The sequence below is a fragment of the Falco cherrug genome, chromosome 4 (assembly GCF_023634085.1).
Source record: "Falco cherrug isolate bFalChe1 chromosome 4, bFalChe1.pri, whole genome shotgun sequence".
In the NCBI taxonomy this organism is placed as follows: Eukaryota; Metazoa; Chordata; class Aves; order Falconiformes; family Falconidae; genus Falco; species Falco cherrug.
This window is the reverse complement of record NC_073700.1, coordinates 34,034,816-34,057,158: the sequence shown is the minus strand read 5'-3', so window position 1 is coordinate 34,057,158 and position 22,343 is coordinate 34,034,816. Positions and strand designations below refer to the sequence as shown.

The window sequence follows — 22,343 nt, the reverse complement described above, 5'->3', positions numbered from 1 at the left end:
GAACCACTTATCTACATAGATATTGCACTTCGGACTCATTCACATGTAACTCAGACAAGCATTCCTCATAACAAAATCAGAATAAAAATAAGTTATAAATACAGTGTTTTCCCAAAATGAAACAAACAGTACCTTTCTCATAAGGTAACTTTGGTTACTATTGACTGACGTAGATCAGAGAGAGGTTTCTGAGAGGAGGGTTGAAGGCATGGCCACAAAGTGGAATTCTGTAAAACACGGGGGAAGGGAATTTTAACCTTGCCATGACAGATGCAGCAAGGCTGAGCATCCCTCTTGAGCTTCATTATTGCAAGTAAGTGTGGAGCTTTATTGAGATCACAGGGACAAGCAGCTTACAGGATGAGGGGGTTCTCATTTCCCTTTGAATCTGGGGAGGTTTAGGGGGGTAGCATCCCCTCGGTGGACGAGAGTGGGAAGGGGCAGCTTTTGCTGGAAGCTCCCCCTTTCCGCAGACCTGTGCCTCTCCTTGCTCTAACCAGTGTGGTCCCTGGGGTGCTCCAGCACCTCGCAGGAGTGCTGAGCAGCTCTCCCAAATGCTGTGCTGGTGGGAGAGGACTGGGTGGTGTGTGCCTCCTGAGGTGCTGGGCACCCCGTCCCAGTGCTCCTGACCAGCCGAGCAGCCTGGCTCTCTCCCGAGAAATCCCCTCCATGCCTGAGCTGGCTTTGCCGGGGGTCCTGCTCCTCACAGCTTGTGCCTCCTGCTGCTGCTCCCCCCCTGGGGAAGGCATGCTCGGGCTTGCCGTGTGCTTTGCTGTTGTGGGACACCGGTACGAGTTGGTGTGTAAATGCAACCTGTGTGGCAGAAGGGAACCAGGCTGTTGTCCTCAGTGGGGCTTTGGCAGATTTGGCATTTCTTAGGGGAAACGCACCAAAGCTGAGCCATCCATGGGTTTCTGAGAGATGCCTTCAGCATCCTGATCCCACCAAAAGGGGACTGCCTGGATCCCTTCTCAGGGAACCTCTTAGTTCCCGATGCACCACGGGCTCCCTGCAGGGCACAGGCACAAAGGCAGTGCTAGTGCTCTGCCGTTACTGGGAGGCTGAATTTGCTGGCCACGTTGTGCTTGTGTCCACCGTGCGAGGCAGTCTGCGCTCGCTTCGGTAAGGCTGCAGTAAGTGCCCGATGTAGATGTAAGAAGGTTGTGGTGCATGGCTCTGAGAGACCGCGTGCCAAGACATGAAAAGGAGAGAAATTAAAAGAAATACGGTTTCAGCCTTCCTGTAAATCTCTCCTCACTTTCTACACTCAGCATTGCTGGGATGCTGGTTTTTGAGTGTGAAGGAAGAGAAGTTAAGCTACTTTAAATAAGGTAAATATTTAAAAGCCTTAGTCCAAGCTGATCTATGTTTTTACTGCTTTGGGTATTTAATGGATTTCTTTCACAAGTATGGGGTTTTTTTAGCAATTAAATGGCAAATCTGCAATAGGATGGTATAATCTGCCAGGAGAAACTCTTAGGTTGAGGTTTTTATATGTTAAACCCCAAGGGCCAGAATATGGGGGATAACTGAGAATCTTTGTTGCTTAAGATGGAACCTGAAGGCTGTGATCACTCCAAACCTCACAGGAGCAGCTACCATAGGAGCTCTGCATCAGGCAGGACTTGGCCTCACACTTGAAAGTCTTTAGATGCCATAACTGAAATAGCTGGGAAAAGATGCTGCTTTTGTTCTTGGCTCTAGAAACCTCCCTCCCTCCCTCGAGCTCCCCTGTCTCGGTCATGTTCTTAAATAACAACTTAAAACGTATGAATATTGGCAGCTTGCAGGACTGCTTTCCACGCCAAGGCTGCAACAGGTACTAGATCAGTCCCCTGGCCTTGTTCAGATGAGCCAAAAAGGGCTTGTCACCATTTGTCTCACAGGCTGCCTCCTGCAAGGATGTCTTGACAGCGAGACCACATGTGGTGGTATCTCATGTCAGAAACAACACGTCATTTTTGGCAAGTGCACGCACCAGAAACGGCACCTTCCGCAGTACATGAAAGCATCTGTTCGCTCTGTTGATGGCGAGCTGCATGGTCAAGTAAGGTTTTGTTGTTGTGTTTTAAAAGGTTGTAATTAAACGCTGTTGTGGCTTCCCCCGTCGGATGACGCTGGACTGCACTGGTGCTGGGATGCAAAACGCTTGAGCGTGACTGAACGCTAAGACTTGAACTCTGAAGCATATTCAAAATGCCGTGTAAAATCAAGTGCTCCTGTTCCCTCCCAACAGTCTGATCTGCCTGTGGTCTCCCAGGGAAATGAAATCAAATGACCACTCTTCAAAACAGCTACCTCAGCAAATTACATCCTGGAGATGTAACCACTTGAAAAGAACTTGCACCCAGAAACTCCACCTATTGCCCTTTTCATGGTGATATTTTTATAGGCTTTCCGTTCTTATCATATTGGTAAACAAGCATTTTGATGCAGTGAGAGTTGGCTGGGGAAATCCAAGGGCTGCTTGTTATGGAAAAGTTATGATTTGTATAGAATTGCACAGGTTGCTTCTGACACTTAAAGAAGGCTTTCAGTGTGGCAGCTGCCATTGTGCGAAATCTTTTGCTAATAAAACAGTAGAGGAAGAAATTAATTGCAGTGTTCAGCAGTGCTAGCATATTGGCGATGTCCGACACAATATGTACCACCCAGCTGTTGTTTATAGGCGATACATAGAGGTGATACAATATCATGATTATTCTTGGTGCCCAAAGTATGGCAAAAATAGAAGTTATAGTAAACAAAATGGCTGTTGTTTTCCCTGTGGAGTACCCTCGCAGTCGGAAATTGCTCTTTCGCCGCAGCTTGTAGACGATAATGGAATTCAGGATGAAGAAGATGGAGCATGGCACCAAGTAAACAGTAAAGCAGTGGATCCAGATGAGCACATGATGCATTGATGTGCTTATGTAGTCTTCGATCCAGATGTTGGGCCACCAGTAGTACGGGATGCTGGTCAAGAAGCAGGTGATATAAACACTTACAATGACTTTTCGAGTACGAGCAGGGTAGGAGACTGTGTGATACTTTAGCGGATGGCACACAGCTATATATCTATCTATCGTTAGTGGAACCGTAATCCAAATTGAGGTGTGGATGGAAGAAAATTCCAAGACCTCAATGACTTTGTCCAGTACCTGAGGCATCTGTTTGTTCAAGATGAAGTCTTCCATGAGGAAATCAACAAAGACGATGAAGAAGAGAACCAGGATGTCAGCAGCAGCTAGAGCTAGAAGGTAGTTATAGGAGGACTTCTGCCTGCGAGCCACGAGCTGGGAAAGGATGATGACTGTCAAGATATTTGCTGTGGAGACAGAAACGCAGAGTTAGGCTATTAAGATGGAACACTAACTTTTTTGAGCACTTGCAGTAGCTCTGTTTGAGCATCTGGCAGTGTGACCACCTTTATTGAAGTTCGGGAAAGCAAAAGGAAGACGCTATGGCCGGGTCTCTCAGCAAAGCCACTGCAATGACAGGAGCATGTAGCCCTGCTCCCACCTGTGTGAACGCTGGCACTCAGTGTCCTGGCAGACCAGGACGAGGGACAGAGGGAAAGTCAGGACCTTTACTCCAGAGCCAGGGTTAGGTGGTGTCCAGCAGCCCTTTGCCATCCTCCCAGAGCTGATGTAGTGGTGAGTTCATGGCACTGGCTCTGTTGCTGCTCTCTGGCGCACAGCATCATCACCCTGAGCCAGGGGTGCTGGGACCCTTGCCCATGCACAAGGAGGCAGGGGTAGAAGGAGGCAGCAGGAGGAGAAAAAATTAGTGTGTACCACACACACATGCATGCTGTCTCTTACTACCCCCTTTGCTTTTCTCACTTGTTTTAAAAAAGTGACAAATGAGAAGGGTAGGGTGGGCTCTCCAGAGACATTTTATTCCTCATCTCAACTCATGGTGCCTGCCTGTTTTAGTTTTGAACTCCATCTAAAAAGAGCTGAAGTCAAAGCCATCTGGATTAGGTAATGCTCTCTTGCCTGAGTGGGATCCCAATCGAGAGATCTTCCAGGGAAACACACAACCTCAGCTCCTCCCGAGAGCTGGAGGTGCTTTGTGGCACTCAAAGTTTTCAGCTCTGCCCAGGATGAGTCTCCTATAACTCAAATCCTATAAATTCACTTGTCTGACCCACTGTCCTACAGGTGGAGTCTGGGGAAGCATCTCCCTTCCCACCACTGAACCCGTTTGCTCCACAAAGACCTGCTTGCTTATCCAGAGCTACTTTTTTTAGAAATCCTTCAACTGGAAGGCATTTTCCTCTGAAGTGATACTTCTAAGCCTCTAAGGAAATCCTGCTGGTCACATCAGACATGATGGATGTTCTGATTCAGCCCAAGTGTAAACATCCCCGAGTTTCTTGAAGAAGCATCTGCTTCTAACGCTCCGGCCACAATACAGACCCACCACCTAAACCACACCTAGATGCATAGTATGACACTTAAATAATATTGTGGCAAAGTGCTGAAGTGTCCTGTCTCTGCTGTTTCGCTGCCTGGTTTGCTTCGGTCTTGTAGAGCTGTGATTCAACTTAAACATATGTTTTAGCGGCTGTCTGAACCGGTGCTATAAGGGGTGCTATAGGAAGGGCTCAGTCCCACAGCCCCTGGCCAGGCAGAACTCCCCACTGTGGACACAAACAGCCCTTGCAGTCCTTGAGAGCTTTCCTGGAGCACTAAAGTGTAGCCAAACTTTAACTACTTGCTCAAGTTTACTATTACTTACTGTGTAGTCTTGAATTGGAGAGGCAAAAAAAAATATAAATCCTATTATTCCTACTAGCGGTGTGGCTGGAACGAGACAGGCGAGATTGTTCCCATCAGAAGTTTATATTACTTGGCTAGAATACCTGAAGTAGTACTTAAAAATCAGAGATCTGGTTTACTGTGCAAGAGACTGCCAAATGTTTGTATTTGACATTTTCATAAGTGTTCTATAAATCACCTCTTCTGTGCATTCAGTGCTTCAAACATTTCTGCCAGCTTTGATGGATTTCCCAAAACAAATCAACAATAATTGTAAGGATTCCTTTAAATCAGAGAGAAAGGAAGTTGCTGACATTGAGGTAATGATGACCTAGGATATATGTCCTACGACTGGAGATGCTTGTTTTTTGGTTTTTTTAACTGTTTTACTTGGCACTGGAGAAAACTTCCTTCTTGATAAATGCCTTCAAAGCCTGCTGTCTGGGAGCAGATTTCTGCCACCAGGGAAATGAACTGCAGCAGAGTGAATGATCTTGAGTAATAGTCCTCATAAGTGTCACCTATTTTGGTATTAACTTACTATATTTAATTCTGTATCTTGGAACAAACTACACCAAATATGACAGCCAACTGACTCCTTCCCTAAACAAATAATAATAAAAAAGGCTTGATCTTTCCAATTCCAACAGTATTGTCTCAAATCACCTTCAGGGGAATTTTCACAATTCTATCCTCTGTTAACATGGATGCAACTGCATTGATTTCTGCTCAGAACAGATGTGGGAGACACAAGGTGATACAGTCAGGACTGCTGTGTCATTTTTCACTTACTTGCTTAGGAAATGCCTCTGTGCCTGCTGATGAGCCCTGGAGGTACAGTGAGTGATGCACTGTCAAAGAAATCCTCAAGCTGGAGTGTTTATCATGACTTGCAGCCACTATTGGTTTTGGCCAGCCGGGCTGAGTGGCTTGGCTTCACAGGTATTGGATGTGACCCATGGGGTTCACCTCCTCTTTAAATCTTCTAGATTTGACTCACTCCTCTGGCAGTAGCTGGAGCTAGCGTGCAGCGTGGGGGATGCTTGAGGACGCTGGTCCCTGCTGGTGACTCTGGCCTGGCTGTCAGAGGAGCTCCTGTGAGGATGCTGAAGCCATGCCATATCCAGGCACAGGGGTCCTGCTGCTCGGTTCTAACCCCATTTTCCTACAGGAGCAGATTTATGAGTCAGTCCTTTCCTCTGTACCTTCTCCTGATGCCTTTCTTAGGGTTCCCGGCAACGGTAGTAACAGCATGTACTGAAATGCAAGTTATTTGTCTAATGCCAGCGAGCTTTGCTTGGTGAGCCAGATTAGAAAATTGATCTGACAAAGTACATGCAAGCTCTATCCAATTTTTCTGCAAGGGTTACAGTATCTTGTATTGGAAATGCTTTCCCTGGGATCCCATTAGGGCTTTTTCTGGCTGGATGATACAAAATATAGTAGTATCATTTACTTTGTGAAAACAGAGATATACTGGGGTGCAGCAGAAAGTTGCCAGTTATGCCAGTATCTCAGCACAGGGTTTGGGAGTATTTCTCCTGCTGCATGTTGTAGAGGGAAAATGAAGATGAGCTATGGATAAGTCTCAGCCCTTCACCCATTTCCTAGCCAGTATTAAGGTGGTCCTTGGTGTGTCCTCAAACATTCTCTACAGCTTAGTAAAATGGGAAATGTGTGGGAACACTGCCCCCATACAGCGTGTGAACAGTTGTGTTCTTGTGCCAGTGTCCTGGTGACTCCTGGGTGCCTACTCAGTGCCCTACAAGCTCTCCAGGGGGGAAATATTACCTATTGCAAGTAAAAGGTGATGGAAGAGCATTTGCAACCACATTTGAACCTTGTTTACCCTAATTCTTGCCCTAACACTGTATTCAGTGGTGAGGACTATGGCAGAGATGATGCTGGAGATATAAAAATACCTGTCTGTACTGTAACGTGCATGGAGCTACAGCTGCTGGATAGGTCATTGACCCTAAATTGTCTTGGATGTTATGCTGCCCGTTTCTCGCAGTGTTTCTTTTTTTTCTAGAAGCTAAGTAATTAAGATCATCTGAATTTGAAATAGATCGATCACTTTGCTGGGAGTTGATTAGGGGATGACAGATGGGAATTTATGCCAGCGTCACTTGCTGCAGTGCAGTATTCTGAATTTATAAATATCTGGTTGAGAACCAGGGCTTGATTAGGGACTAGCTGGCTGAAGCCTTGAGATGCCACTAGCAGACGAGGAAAAGCAATTGTAAGAAATGGTAGTTTCCCTTCTTTCCTTTTAGTTACGAGGATGCCTTTAAGACACAGCATCTGAAGGTCTCTGACACCCAAACACCATCAGTCCACGCTGCTCAAAATACGGCAATCTTCTAACTCAGCTGGGCTTTGTCACGGGACACTGACATTTCTCATTTGACACCTCCTCTGACTTTATCAGCTTCCGAGTACAAATTGTAGCACTGAACTTCATGCCGTTGGAGGTCCTATGTATCCCAGAGGGATCAGCCTTTAGGAGTAACCTTGGTTCTCAAGTGGCTTAGGGTTTGCTCCCTGTACCAAAGCCGTGCTGCCTTGCCTGCGGAGCCCAGGCAGTGTTCAGTGCCTCCTCAAAGCAGTGCCTGTGACCTGAAGGCACATTTTTCCCCCCTAGCTTCTTGTTTCATGGATTGCAGTCTCAGCTCAAACCGCGCCTGTCTAACCACAGCCTTCGCGGGGCATTCGCAGACCTCATTCCACTGGCTATTATCACTGCATGTGAGCTTAAGCAGGAGCAATTGTATCTGTCAGAAGAAGAAATAGGCATGTTTCTGGGCTTTGGTGGTTTTTCTTATTGAGAGCATTTTGCATGTCTGCAGCAGCCTGTGCAGCCAAACAGTCTTTACAACACACGCGGTAGTGCTGCTGTGTTGGGAATAGGGCCTGCTGTGTGCTTCAGTAGTTCGGCACCATAAACTACCTGAACGAAGTAGCCACCAGTGTTGCTTACTGAGCGTGATAAACACTAGGTCACCGAGTATAATGGACACCTTTTACCAAATACAGTTGTTGCTAGGATCCCCACAAATTATCACGCAATGTACGAAACTACTCTGCAGGCCTTGCATTAGTCACCTGACTGGCACAGAGAGAGGCGGTTTATGAACGGGTAATGTTAAATTGCTTTAGAAAATATGTTAGTAACACCTCTTCTTTAGATTTAGAAACTCTGAGACTACAAGTACAATATGCCAAAAAGATATGGTGAAAAAAGGCGATGTTTTGCCTTGACAGGAATAGGTGATTTCCTCTAAGCTAGGAGGAAATATTAAAACATAGACAGGGGCCGTGTCCAGCAGCCAGATCCCAGCACTGTGACTAACGCAGTCATTCACCTACAGAGACGAGGATGGCATTCAGCCCTCGCTTCGTGTGGCGGCCCTCTGGAGAAGATGATGACAATGGGTGATTCCTGATGGAGGGTACGTAACAGGGATTATTTAAAAAAAATACGCTGTGGCAAAGTAAATGCATGTTTATTACCGATTTTGGCTACAGCTGGTGATGTGGTCTTTTAAAGATGACCCTTGGATGCTGTTTTGCCCTTAAAAGAAGACAGGGTAGCTGCATGTTTCCCTCTTACTGCCGGTATGGGTTGAACTCAACCCTACAGCACATGGGGACAACTTCTGCGAACGGCACCTGCTCACAACTAAATTTGTTCCTATTTCTTATTATTGTGTTCTGTGATCCTTCCTTAACTCGTTGTGAAGTGTAAAGAGATACTTTATGGAAGATAATTAGTGCAGTACAGGTTATTCCTTCCCTGAGAGTTCCTGTGAGGACTGATTTTTAAAATAAATTTTTTTTTTTGTTCAGTTGTCTGAGCACTGGCAAATGGCACCCACCCACCCTCAGGGCGGGGGGAAGAGCTGTCCTTCTGAACGGAAGAGAAAGCCCCTTCTGCTGGTGCCCACGTTATCTCCCAGGGGATGGAGAGGGATCTAAGTCAAAAAATGAGCATCACAAAAGCTATGGTAGGCACGGATGCGGGACTGCCACTGGAAGAGATCTCATCCCTCATAGGAAGGTTCTTGTGTGGCTTGTGCTTAGAAATCCCATGTGCAGGGACAGGCTCTGCAGAGCAGACCCAGCTCTGAGGGGGAAAGTGAACCTGGAGGCAGAGGATGATGAAGCTCCTGCCCAGGACAACTCAGACTTCCCCCCCCGCCCCCATATGCAGGAGACTGGGTTAGTGATTGCCAGAGAAAACGTGGCAAGGCCTTGCACTTAGAAGTGACAAGTGAATTAAAGAGTTAGTGTCAGAGGCCAGATTCTGCTGATGAAATCTGGCCTCTGGGGCTGCTTTTCCCACTGACAGTATTTATTAGCTGAGGAAGGACACGGTGAATGGGGTACTCTGCTCTGCGGCTGGCACCAGCCGTGAGTGGGTCATGGAGGCCAGAGGAGGGTTTTAATCAGGCCAAAAGCACTTCCTCACTGTTGGAGGGCACAGATGTGGTCATGGCGTGGAGATGCCATCGGCCAGTATTCACTTCAAGCCTTGCCAACCGCTCAGGCTTAAGTGCAGTAACTTCTCTGGCAGACAGGTGCAATTACATTGTGTTACTTTTGGCTTTCCTAGACGGTTGAGTAGGCTTTTTTCCCTGGTCTTTATAAAACAGGGCTATTTATTTCTGCAACATGAGAATGGGCTAGAAGGAATGCCAGGCTAAGGTGTGGAGAGGTCCAGTAGGTGCTCACTGGTGACACGTGTGTAAATGCAACAGGGATCTGGTTCTCCTCTTGGCATCTTCATCCTCCTTGTCCACCTCTCCTGAGCTGGACCTACAGTGCAGAAAGCCTCTAATGACTCTTGGACATTCTCCCCCTGAAGCCTGTCTTAGAGGCACCTACACAAGGATAAAAATGTCTAAAACTCACACCTCAGAATCGTTAACCTCACATCTTGCTACCAGAGCAGTAAAGCTTTCTAATGGAAGTAGGTGCTGGGAGGAGAAAAAGCAATCTGCAAAATAATGCAGGAATCATGAAAGGAATTTGGTTATTCAGGCAATGTATCAGGACGGAGATTTTCAAGGCAACTCGGGTGTCTCGTTTGGCAGGCGTCTGTGGCTTCTAAATGTGGACTGTCAGCAAAGCTTAAGAGGTCTCAAGCTGAGTAAGTTGAGCTTGAGGATGACAAAAACATTCTACCCTTTTGATACTGAACGCCAAAGCACTGAGGCAGGTGCCAAAGGTATTTGATGGGATGACTAGGATGGAGGGAGACATGATTTCATAAGGGTGCTGGCACAAATTCTTTACTGAACATGAATAATTAAGAGGATTTTACCTTTGATTGTGGTTTTGCTAAAAAAACAAAGTCTTTATGTCTTCCTAAAGCATTAGCTAATGCACTAGGAGCTCATGCTTGCAAACCCCATGGCCAAGGTTTCTCAGAGACTATGCCAATTTTACACAATATGCAGGAAATTACAGACTATGTAAAACCATTGCAGTTTGGCTTTATTTCCCCCACGGAGAATATACCACATCCACACTAGATACATCACTCCTTGGTGTGCTAGTCTGGACGTTGAAGAAAATGCACCTGGAATGAACAAATGTTTGTGAAATATCCGTCTGATGTAACTGACTGACAGGCAATTTGTCTTGAAACCAGAAGCAACCTCTAGTGCACCTATCTGCACAGTCAATGCACCATATGATTGAAAAGACAGGGAAGTTAAATGACTGTACGTTCCAGGGGCTCTCTGTTTCGGGTGGTAGAAGAGAACAATTTCAGTGAAAAGGATGTGTTCAGTGTTTCAGTAGGCAGGCTTCTCTTCTCTCCCATAGATAAAGGGATATGACTCTTTTTGGCCATCTTCTGTACCGATAATTCTGGTCCTACTTGGTTGCCTCTATTTCATTCCCTCTGCACAACCATACTGGTGTCCTGGAGGGCAACCCGACACTACCTCCCATCAGGTTACCCCCAGAACAGCACCAATAGCACTCCAGACACTGGGGTTCAGGATCCTTACATATGTATCTTTATTCTGCAGAACGAAAACAGAATTGTGTGCAAGGGTCTCCTGTGCTCAAGGGGTTAATTTTGGCTTTGTTTCCTTTTCTGGTGTCTCAAAGTTAATGGGAAAAGAGATTAAAGGCTCAAAGAGACCATCTGAAACAGAAGGTGAAAGCTTTTGTGGCCAGGGATTGCTCTGCATTTAGCATGTGAAAGCAGAGTGTGCACCAGCACCACTTCAGGACATCTCCTCACATTGTTTGCCTACAGCAAATTGTTTTGACGTATGCTGTTGAAGGCCTTCTCCTGCTGGCTTGTTTCTGCTGATTCACCCCCATTTTACAGAGGGGAGCAGAAAGAGGAGGAGGAGGAGAGAACTAAGTAAGGGGGTGGATGAAGAACAGCAGGATATTAGACTGCCTAGTGCTTCTGAATGGCTTGACTTAACAACTGGGGGCTCTGCATTACCCACCTACCGTGAAAACTGACTGTGCTCTTTCTTTTGTGTCATCATTTCAAGGAAAAATCTCCTTTGGAGTTTTTCCTTCCCAATCCATTTTAGCAGCCTGCCATGCAAGGTTGTGCACTTCATAGTCTACTGAGCCTTCCAAATATTGCACCTCGTTATCATTACAGCCTTGACAGTGTTGTTCTCTGCTGATGTAGTAGAAGAAAACCAAAGTTAGCAGTTGTACTCTGTAGTGGCATTCAAAGATGCACAATCAAGTCCTCTTCTGCGTTAGGACGGATTCAGCCACATGCTGCCTTTCAGGCTGCAAGGCTTTAGCGGCCACAGTCTCCAGACACACTGACCAAACTAAATGGCTCCCATCTGCATGCCTCGCTGTCACCAGTTCTGTGCAGGAACACTGTAATGAATCTATTATTTTTCATAATGATTCTTCTTTCCTTAAAGAAAAAGGATCCATTTTACAATAGGAAGTGACTCATTTTAAACATGTTAGCAGCAGTTTTGTTCCCCTCTGTCTAGCAGTGCTACTGTAATGTGCTGCAGTGCCCTTCGGTTGCTCCGACAGCTGAGCTAAAGTTCTGCCAATTTATTTGTCCTCCTTTAAGCAGGATGCAATGTACTGGCTTTGTGTCCAATTCAGATTTTAAGTCAGGGAAAGTATGGTCTTTGAATAAAAGGGGGGTTGAATCAGGCCTCAGGAGTGTTCAGTTCTTACTCATTGTGTGAACTCTATCTAATGAGCTGACAGCTGAAGACTGCTGTTTTTTCAAGGTCATAACTGCATGTAACAATTCTCCCACTAGTATTTTCAGATCTCCCTTTAGCACTGCTATTGTTCAGGTGTGCTGTTATGAGAAAGGCTATTTATTCAGGTGTTGGAAATGCTCTCTTTAATCAGAAGTCTGTACTGTGATTGCAGAAGAATATACTAGGCAGTAGATGGCAGGAACCCAGAACAGGTCAGACACACTTCTGTACTGCTGCGTGCTGTATGTACACCTACCTTCTGCCTGCTTTGGTATTTACTGGGTATTACATGCCATGTGAGTCATCAACAAACATTGCTACCTGTCCCCCTTCCCGGATGCAGCTGTAAGCATATAGAGATAGCAATGCTCTTCAGGTCTCGTGCCCCCTGCACTGCTGGGGAGCGGAGGGAGCACAGCTGGGCTGTTGCATGGATGTCCCTTAGATCAGGGATGCTCAGCCCGCAGCCCACCGGCAGTACCTGCCTTGCCGGGATAATGACCCTGGCTTGTACGCCTCCCGAATAGCCGCCTTATTCCAAGCTGCATACCAGGGGAAGGCTCCAGAAGGACCACTGCTCTATCGTTTCAGTTTACCTGTGACTGTTCTGCAGTTTGCACAGGCACAGTGCAAATGTTACACACCTGTGTGTCAGCTGAACACCCTAGGAAGTATCTGGCCTGCTGTGTGAGGACAGCTGGTCTGTCACCTGGTAGTCGAGGGTCTGTAACGTGTAGCCTAGCCCTCTCTTCACAGTGTGTTGAAAAGGTTAGGCACCCTTGCTGAGCTTACACGTTCCTTTAGGTCAGGACTACAGCTTCTCTCCCTCTGCACGGAGCCCGCTGAGTGTGAACTCTGCAGAGCTGCCCTTTAAATGACCTGGGTTATTCCATCTCCATGATACCTTGTTCAGCACCAGGTCTGACATGAAAACTACCTGTTCTCACCCTCCAGCTGACAGCACCCAAGGGTGTCCAGGTTGCCTTTCCAAGCTTGCAAAGTCCTGAATCTACATTTAGATCAGTGTGGTCAGTTTTAAGCAGAAGCCTTAAGCACAAATACAAGAAACATTGTGGAACAGGCTCTCAAAGCTTGGAGTGGCACTTCCCTGGGGCATTGGTGTGAGTCTGCTACCTCCCAGAGATGCTGTAAAGGTACTGGGTACGGGCCTACACTTTGTGTCACTGGGATGCGATGACCCCTGCGGCAGAGTCACTCCCTAGGCAGGTGACTGACTGGGGAGCAAAGTGGAAGCAGCGATCACGCAGTAAGAAAGGCAGATTCTACTGTGCCTCTCTGCACTGTCAGGAGGAGGAAATCCCTGGAAGCATGTATCGGGCCAGGCCCTGGTCTAGGAAATGCTGCCACTTTGTCCTTTCAGCCACAACACACTATACTCCCGACAGGGAAGGTGACTGCATGCAAGGCAACTCAGTTGCTGCTGCACCTTCTAATGAAGCAGGAATTGGGGTCAGAGCCAGGTGTCTGCAGTGAGCACCGCTGCTTCTCTGCCTGACCTTCCTGGCATGTCTGCCGGCACCACCATAGCAGGAGCTCTTTGGTGTAGCTGCCCTGTGCAGCTCTCACTGGCAAAGGGATGGGCTGAGAGTTGGTACCTGTTGCTCTTTGCCCCCTCCCGGATCAAATCAAAGCAATTTCTCCCCTCCCCCACACCTGACAACACCTTCTCTCTGGCCTTTTCTCTCGCTAAAGCAAGAAATGCTTCCATTAGCTAGCTAACTGGAGGTGCGTCAGAGGTCCTCCCTGACTGATGGACAAGGGGAGTACAGGGATGGCAGAGCAGGGGCTGCAGAACGGCTCCAAAAATTATAAAACCCCTTCCCTAAATGGGAGCTTGACCCTACTTCCAGTACTGCTGCCTCACTCTGCTCCCCACCCTTGCACTGGCAGCTTCTCCCTGTCCCACGCAGCCTGCTCCTGGGGCACTCACACTCCTGGTAACAGGACTGCACGCTCACGGGACACCTTTGCACATCTGCACTCAAAACAAATCTCAAAAAACGTCTCTGTGTTGCCAGCCTCTGCTTAGAGGGAAAGGAGGAAACCTGTCCCAGCTGATGAAAGGCACATCACCTCTGGCAGAGTTGTGGCCACCCGGGCACATGGTAGCTGCTGCAGCAGGGCTGGTGTGCAGCGGTGCCTCTGTGGTTGCCCTTCTTTGCAGGGCACAGCCTGGCACTTGCCTCTCTGCACGGCTGCCAGAGCAGGGGTGAAGGCAGTTCACTTCGCTGTCTCTCATCTGCCTTTTTCAGACTTTCTGGTGCCTGGCTGGACAGGGAGGGAGAAAGAGCCACGGCTGAGAACAGGATTGCTGAGGTGCCTGGGTTATACAAGGGAGGGGAAAGGATGCTTTCTCTGCAGGCACAATCAGGCCTGGCATCGCTTGGCCTCAAAGTGGAGTTGTTGAGTTAGTGAAATTTCCTTCAGACACTACAGCAGGAAAGGCAGAAACAGTTAACTTGTTTCTCCTCTCATCACACTTTCTCCAAGATTTGTGGTAAGGAGTTAACTGTTTCAGTCTCAGCAAAACACTGCACTGCTGCTGCATCTGAGGACAGAATAGACAGTGTTTCTCTTAAATTACTGGCACCATGCAAAGCTAATTACCCACTCAGGTCCCACAGACTTCAGGGCTTTAACAGGTAGTAAGTGTGCTACCTTTACAATTTTCTAATGTTAGAAAACTGGAGAGCAGCTTCAAATTAAAACATGAAAAGCTCTTTTTAGCACTGCTGTCACCCCATATCACACCCCCATTGAAGCCTGGCCATTCAGTCTTCACCTAAACATATCCAGCTTGTTCTCATCTCTGTGCAGTCTCAGGGGGAGAAGCATAAATTTCTCATGCACTCAGCATACTGTGCATTTATTCAGCATACATACTGGACATGCAGAGTCTTTTAAGGTGTTGGTGCCAATGTTATCCTCCGATAACATGCACTGAACAAGCTGACACATTCCTACCTGAGGGAAGTCTACTGAACTCAGCAACAATGCACACCACAAATGCTTTGGCTAGTTCTGTTAAGTGCTCTCACTGATGCCGCTGCTCTAATCAACTGATGTCTCATCCCTCAAGAAATGCATGTCACTATTGCTAATTTGGATCACGCACTGATGTTATCCATGTTCTTAGAATGACGGTGTTAGGTCTGTAATTACAATGCAGTATCCTTAGGGAGCTGGTGCAAGTATGTGTAGAACACTAAGTGATTTTTCTTGCCTGTGCACACAAGACTTTCCCGTTTCAGAGACACGCAAAGGCAAGCTTAACCACAGACTGCTTCACAACTCCTTCACCTGATAACCTTGAGAGGGTCTTGGTCAGTCCTAGGGGACAGATGTTGAAATCAGAACTTGTCATTACTGTGAAGATATAAGCAGCCCCTAAGGGATTAATGAAGAGGAAACTACCTCCTCATCCCTGCTGGCTGGGTCTCCTCAGGTCAGGGCTGAGACTTCTCGATGCTGTGGAGCAGAGACACTTGTCTATGCCCCGCATCCTCTGTGAGTAAATACAGGACTTAACTTTCCAGTTCTCTGAACTATTAGCCAGTCTTCAAATTATAATTATAAGCCAGGGAGAAAAGAAAAAAAAAAAAACAAACTCAAAACCTCCTGAATACAAAGAATATCATCAATTCATATGCAGAATGGTAATTGTATGTGTGCTGTTGAGAGACAGGCTTCTCTTCGTGTCCGATTAAAAAATTTTCTATGCATTAATTGCTTGAAGAAATAATTAAGGGAAATGAAACATTTAGAAATCGTAGACTTAACTATCATTGCTGCTTGCCATTTTATGTGGCACTTTAAATGCATCGCTATACACCGACACAATCAAACTCTCTTGTGTTGCACCCTCGAAATACCCATTAACCTTGGTGCATCCAATTGCTCTGACTTTTTCCCGACTCATTCCCTTGTCCTTGGTATCGCTGCAAGCTACTCCGAGGATGGAGGTGTCGACCGAGGGAGCCAGCCGCGATGTCTGCCCACCCAGGCTGTGCCAGGGTGGCAGCTCTGCCTGCTGAAGCCCAGCCTGCAACTGCAGAAGTGACACTGCATGAACAGCTCCCTGTGGTCCTGCGTGCCGCGGCTGCCAGCCTCAGGCAGCACCCACCGGGAGGACAGACCGGCTGGGTCCTCGTCTCCGTAAGGCTGATGCGATGCTTGTACCATGCTTTGAGCTGGGGATACCTGCGTGCTGGCAGCGCTGCCTCACAGGTGCTCGCACCCAAGCCCGAAACATCTTATCCTCCCCCATTTGGGGTCTCTCTCGCTTTTCTCAACCGTAGCATCTCTGTACTGTCTTTGTCCCCTTTTTAAGTAGGAAATTTCGCTGAGGGTCATACAAGTGTGAAGGATGGTGGCTGTGAGCTGGGACTTCTTTCCCAGCCCCGTACCGGCGCTCGGGGATCTCGGTATCAGCATGGCCACTGCCCTCACCGGGTGCTGGCCCCGGCCACCCGCTGTCCCGCTCCCCCAGCCGCAGGGCCGGGCCCCGGGGCAGGGCAGCCCCCTCGGCCCCCTCCTGGCAGGGCGCTCCCCCCGCCCCCGGCCGGGCTCCCTGCTCCGAAGGGCCAGCCCTGCCCCGGGGAGCCAGGCGACACCCGGCAGCCACGCTGCCGCTTACTGCCGGCCCGCGATGGATGGGGACGGCGCCGGCTGCCCTCGGCACCGCTTCGTCTTCAAACGGCCGAACCGACAATGGCAGAAACTTCGCGTCAGGCTGCGCCTCCCTATGTCAAGTTCAAAGTCAGAGCGGCCGCCGCGCTGCGGGGACGAGCCCCGGCGGGAGGGCAGCGGCGTGCGGGACGGCCGCCCCAGCGGATCCCCCCAGGGCCGCGTCCCCGGTGCCCCCGCCGCCGCGGGGCGCGCACCCCGCCGGGCAGGGGACGCTCGGGCGGGCGCTGCGCGCAGCCCCGCCGCCCCGCCCGCCCCGGGCCGGGCGCCCCGTCCCCGGCGGACTCACCCGGCAGCCCCAGGCAGAGCAGCAGGCTGTAGTAGACGACAGGTGCGTATCCCAAGCCGCAGCCATAGCGGTGGTGCGCCAGCAGGGAGCCGTTGTGGAGGTGGAGGTGGTTGTGCTCCATGGACCCGCTCGCCCCGCGGCCGCGCTGCCGACGCTCGCTCCGCCGCACGGGCCGCCCGCGCGCCCCTCACACGCTCAGCGGCGGCGAGCGCGGCGCGGGCCCCGCGGCGGCACGTGGCGCGGGGGCGGCGGAGCCGGCGGGGCGGGACCAGCCCGGCTCCCGCCGCGGGGCGGGGCACCCCCGCCTCAGGCCGCCCCTCGCCGCCGTTCGCCCGGCGGCGCCTGCCCGGGCACCCCCGTCACCCCCTCGGGCGGCGGAGCGGCGCGGGCGGTCCGGGGGTGCGGGGCGGGAGCGCGGCGGCGGCGGAGGGCCAGAGACCCCGCGCCTCGGCGCCCCTCGGCCCCGCTTGGCAGCAGCGGGGGGCCCGGCCGGCGCCCCTCGGCCCGCCCCGCGGCCGGCCGTGAGGGCAGCCTCGGCGCACCGCCGCTATCCCGCTGGGGCGCGGGGTGGTCCCCGGGGGGCACACCGGTCGGTGGGGTGACAGCTCGCGGGCAGGGTTGTCCCCCGGGGGACACAGGAGTCGGTGGGGTGGCAGCCCGCGGGCAGGGATGTCCCCCGGGGGACACACCAGTCGGTGGGCTGGCAGCCCGCGGGCAGGGCCCGGTGGCGGGGTACCTGCCGGCGGCCCCGCGCCGTGCATGGCGCCGTGCGGGGAGGGCAGCAGCGAGCGCAGAGCGAGCGCTTCTATCTGCCAAACTGCCGCGCAGCCGGGCTGGCCACGCTGCCGCCATGTCCCCACGCGTGGGGTGGCCGGCTGGGGGCAGCCGTGCCGGTCGGTCCGTGAGGGAAAGCAGAAGGACCGTGGGCATTTCAAAAACCTTCCCGGTGCGCCTTTGAGGAGGTGGCCTCCGGTGTCCCTCGCGAGGGCTGGAGGCGCGCAGGTTACCGCAGGGTGCCTGTGCCCTGGGCACCGCGGGGCCGGCTGGGCAGGTGGCAGCTCAGGGGCTGTGGCTGGGTGGTAAAACAGACGTTTGGTTACAGGGCGCTTGGATGGAGCAGAAAAGACTTTGTTTCACGCAAAGCATGTAAAAAAAAAAAGGAACCCAGGAGACCCTGTGGCTGCTGGAGCAGGCCGAGGGGCTGGGCGTGTGAGGTGGGGCGGGGGGCACGCACAAGGTACAGCGGGTGGGCTACGAAGCTGAAAGACGTGGTCTTTGCTGTCTGAAAACACCCGGCTGTTTAGCATGGATAATAATATAGCATAACAAGTGTTACAGGTGGGAAGGCACTATCAGGGCAACTGCTGTGACAGACCATCAAGGTGACCAAGCCAGGACCATGTATGTCTTTGGGTTCCCATGATCTTGGAAAAGCAGTTTAGCTTCTGTTTGGAAATGCAACAAGGAGAAAGCAAGGCTCTGGTCCTGCAAGAGCTTGAGTAGGTTACTTTGCTGGGAGGCTCAGGGAGATTATTCACATGTTTAAACGTTAAAAAAGATCTCTTCTATTCAACTGCATGGAAAGCGCTGTCAAGCTTCCCAGGTTAAACACACTGGAAAAAAACACACAGTTTTTCTCTGCTTTTTCAATTGGTATCTTTGTGAACGTAGCCTTAAAGATGGTTGGAGTCTGCTAGTACAGCCTTTAAGTGGATGTGTTCTGTTTTAAAAGAAAGCTTTTGAACCCATTCATTCAAAGAACCAACATAATTGTGTAAAGTAGTGGGGTGTGCGTGATTATACAGTACAAAGCCCTGTTAATTCAGCTCTGGCTGTTTTTCTCCCCCAGATATTTAACCTACACATTTTCTTATTTTAAAATTAAAACCGTGATTTCCTCTCATTTTCCTGCAACAGACCTGATGAGGAGAGAGATTTTTTATTCCAAAAGAGAAGTGATGATTCCTGGAACCTTTTCTTGGGTGGAGTAGGTGCATCAGCAGGGCTGAAAGCATGACTGGCTGTTTTGAAGCTAGGTGAAGTTTATCAGCAAAAAGAAGGAGATGGCAGTGGAGCAGCAGCTTGACAAGCCATGGTTAAAAAGCCTCACATCCAGTTTGCACAGCCCTGGGTCTCTCAACTTCCCGATTAACAACAGTGAAATCCTGCAGAAGCTGGAGGCTAAGGGAGTGCCTCTGCCATCCATTTTCTGTTGTGCTGCTGCCACTTTTCTGTCTGGCCTAGATTTAAACATCCTGAGCAATAGGACTTCCCTGGAGATGTTGCTATAATAGTAGCATTTGTTTCATCAGAGTTAAAGTTATCTCTGGTGTGCAGTTCAGGTAGCTGCTTGTGTGCTGAGAAGAGCTTTTGGTCATAAGAGAAAGAATCTTTTCCTGTCTTCCCACCTGGAGCTCTCACTAGAGCCTCACCGCTGTAGGCGGCTCTGCCATAGCTGATGTATTCCCGTTGTACAAAGGGAAAAACTGGAAAATTTGGTCACATTCGCTAGCACTTCCTCTGGCCTGCCCTGCAAATGGAGAGGCCAGAGAAAATTAATCTGCTCCTGGTACCACAGTTAGCTTGATTAAAGCTTGTCGAGGAACTTTTCTGCCTCACCGCACCAAGAGCAGGATGCACTGTTGTTTCCAGGTCTGATTTGCTTTTGCTTCACTGAAGTAAAATTAATGAAACACTTGGCAATATATCAGAATTAAAGACCCGAATTAAATGTTGAAGATTGCTCTTGTGTTCAGTGTGTAAAAGATGTTTTGAGGGGGTTTTGTCCTTCAAACAACTTCAAAAGAATTTTTGGCCTAAATGAAATGAATTTGATTATTCACCTCTCTGAATTCTGCAGAAACAGAACCTTAGACATAAAGAAATTTCAATAAAGCCAATTCAAAACTAACCACAATGCTTTCTTCTACTTAAAGCTGTTTATTTTTAAACTTCTATTTTCTAGCTACTTTCTAAAGGGGTGACATTTACGTCTAACACCAGGTTCACAGCGAGAAGAGTGCTGGTCTGCTCCTGAATTAACAGTGAAGGCAGAATGCCTCTGGAGCTTTGAGGAGGATGGTTTCTGAATCTCATCTTATAAACAGCCACATGCTCAAGACAATGAACGACATTAATTCTTTTCCAAAGAGCAGTGTATTCTTTGTGTGATGCACTACATAAGAGGTGGCTGTACTTTGCTTTTAAAATTCCAGAGCCACTTGAACTTGGTTAACTTTCTATTTTTCAGAGGAACCGAGCCTCCCTGTAAACTGCTAGGCAGTGGTCCTGGGGGAGGGAAGATCGAGTGACATGTTAGTCACATACACCCCCACCACTTGGGCGGTGGAAAAAACCAATAGTGACTTTGAGAGAAAAGAGTCACTGACTCAAGAGGTCTGGAAGAACTCAATGTTGTGTTGCAAGGCACTGGCATGAGTAACAGGCATGGAAGACAGCAAAGGTGAAACTGGAAGACTAATGCATAGAGTATGTACGAGGGATTGGGAGAAGTAGTGTGAAGGCAGAGAAGTCTTTCAAAGGAACAGGTTACCGTTTGGCCAAAAAAAGGGGTGTAACAGTTACAAGAGGCAATGGGCATTGGCAAGAGAACTTTATGGCCTGATCAAGATTGTCTCACCTGTGTAGTGCTGCTGCGGGAATTCGTCTCAGAGCTGCTACAGAGGAAATGATACCTATAAGAACGACAAGTCTTAGATTATACTTCATTAGATGCTTGTATATAATTTTGCTGCAATGAAACCCTTCTCATGAAAGCAATTTTTTTTATCTTTCCTTACTGTTAGCCCACAGAATAATCGAGTCAAATTCTACTACTTCTGAGTTAAAGGACTGTCTTTGTCAATTCCGTTCTGCACGTTGCTCCAGGCTTGGAAGGGGAGGGAGACCTTTCTGCATTCTCATAAAAGCCGTTAAGGTAGAAATGTGATGCTGAAAGTTCTTTACAGGAGCCTCCTCAGTGCCTCTGAATAGGCAGGCTCCACTTTTACAAGAGAACAGTGAAGATTTATTCATCGTTAAGGTGGGAAGTTTTTCTTGCGCTGGTGGTGATTGCTGGGGAAGGCTGCGGGACCAGAATACCAGCTGGCTTCTGCAGCTTGTGCACCTTCAGGCTCCACACGCCTGTAGACTCCTCTTCATCTCTTCTTTCTTTGGTCTGGTATCTCCTTGGAGACCTCGTGAAGGTTACAACAGTGGCTGAAATGGAGCTTTGCCTATTTGAACTGTCTGAAAACTTATGTTTAAAGCTTTTAAACACCTTTTTTTTTCTTTTTTTTTTTTCCGTCTAAAATTAAATGTTTGTTCCCTGAACTCCCTTTTAGGTTTCAACTGACAGATCTCATTGTAATTCATTTGAGCGCTATTCTGAGTATACTTTCCAAGGGAACAGAAAACAGATGTGATAAATGCCTGAACATGAGATTTAACCTAGCATCTATTGTTTTAAAGAAGCGTTACAAAACAAAGGAGTCTAACTGTGTTTTGTTTGCATTTAATCACCTTGATCGATTAACCTTGATCAGGGTGATACACCTGATTTTCCATAGTACCCTCTTCAGGTTACATTGAAAACATGTGGCAGAAATGTGTGTTAAGATAAACTCATTTGACCAATCCAGTTTGCAATGGTTATGACAAATTAATACTATTTTTGCAACAATCAGAGTATAGGTGGTGTTTCAGATAAAATTAATCCATTATTTAGAATAGAAATTCAACTCTCTCTGCAAGATAAGGAAGTGAAGAGAATCCCTCAGAGCTTGTATGATGTACTTGTATGATGCTTAACTGTAGAGTTAATGGGCTGATTCATATGTTTAACATAAACGTATGCTTAAGTGCTTTGCTGGGTGTAAATAAATTAGGATTAAAATGTAACTGCTTGACAAATATTTCTAAAATATTCTCCCCAAACTGAAAAGAAAGTACATGAGATTCATGTCCCAGAGACAATCTGTGTTGGCTTTATTGGGATTTTTAGAAGTTAAATAATGAAGTACTTGGATATTTAAGTTTTCGCTTGGGTTGGAAATTCCACATGGTTTATCTGTAGAAAAGGTAGGGTGTGCTTAGACCTTGCAGTGGAATGCTAACAAACAGAGGTGAAACTTTCTTACTCCATAACTGAGCAGGAATTGTGTCCAGCCTGTGAATGCCAAGAAAAAGGATGCAAACAGGTTAGATTAGCACTTGTTTTAAAATCATTGTACCATTTATTTTTACTAATTATTGAAAAAAAATATTATTACAGTGTAACAGCGCGTTCCAATTTGTCATGCTAAACCTCATTAGACCTCATTTCAGGATCAAGTCACAAAGTTATGTACTTTGTTCTGTAGTTTAGGGTTTGCCATACAA

The 22,343-nt window shown here is 48.4% G+C and overlaps 1 protein-coding gene across 1 annotated transcript; it reads right to left on the bottom strand.

The window, feature by feature from the left end:
- Window positions 1–1,798: 1,798 nt before the first annotated feature.
- Window positions 1,799–17,085, bottom strand: GPR139 (G protein-coupled receptor 139). Its single transcript, XM_055710430.1, has 2 exons — window positions 16,965–17,085; window positions 1,799–3,307 (listed from the first exon to the last, which is right to left on the bottom strand). The coding sequence occupies exons 1-2, from the start codon at window positions 17,083–17,085 to the stop codon at window positions 2,373–2,375; spliced, it is 1,056 nt and encodes a 351-aa protein (XP_055566405.1). The 3' UTR covers window positions 1,799–2,372.
- Window positions 17,086–22,343: the final 5,258 nt, after the last annotated feature.

Coding starts and splice junctions, on each gene's coding strand:
- GPR139 (XM_055710430.1), bottom strand. CDS start 17,085: ATGGAGCACAACCACCTCCACCTCCACAACGGCTCCCTGCTGGCGCAC. Junction 3,308..16,964: donor GCTCTGCCTGGGGCTGCCGG/GTGAGTCCGCCG, acceptor CTGTCTCCACAG/CAAATATCTTGACAGTCATC.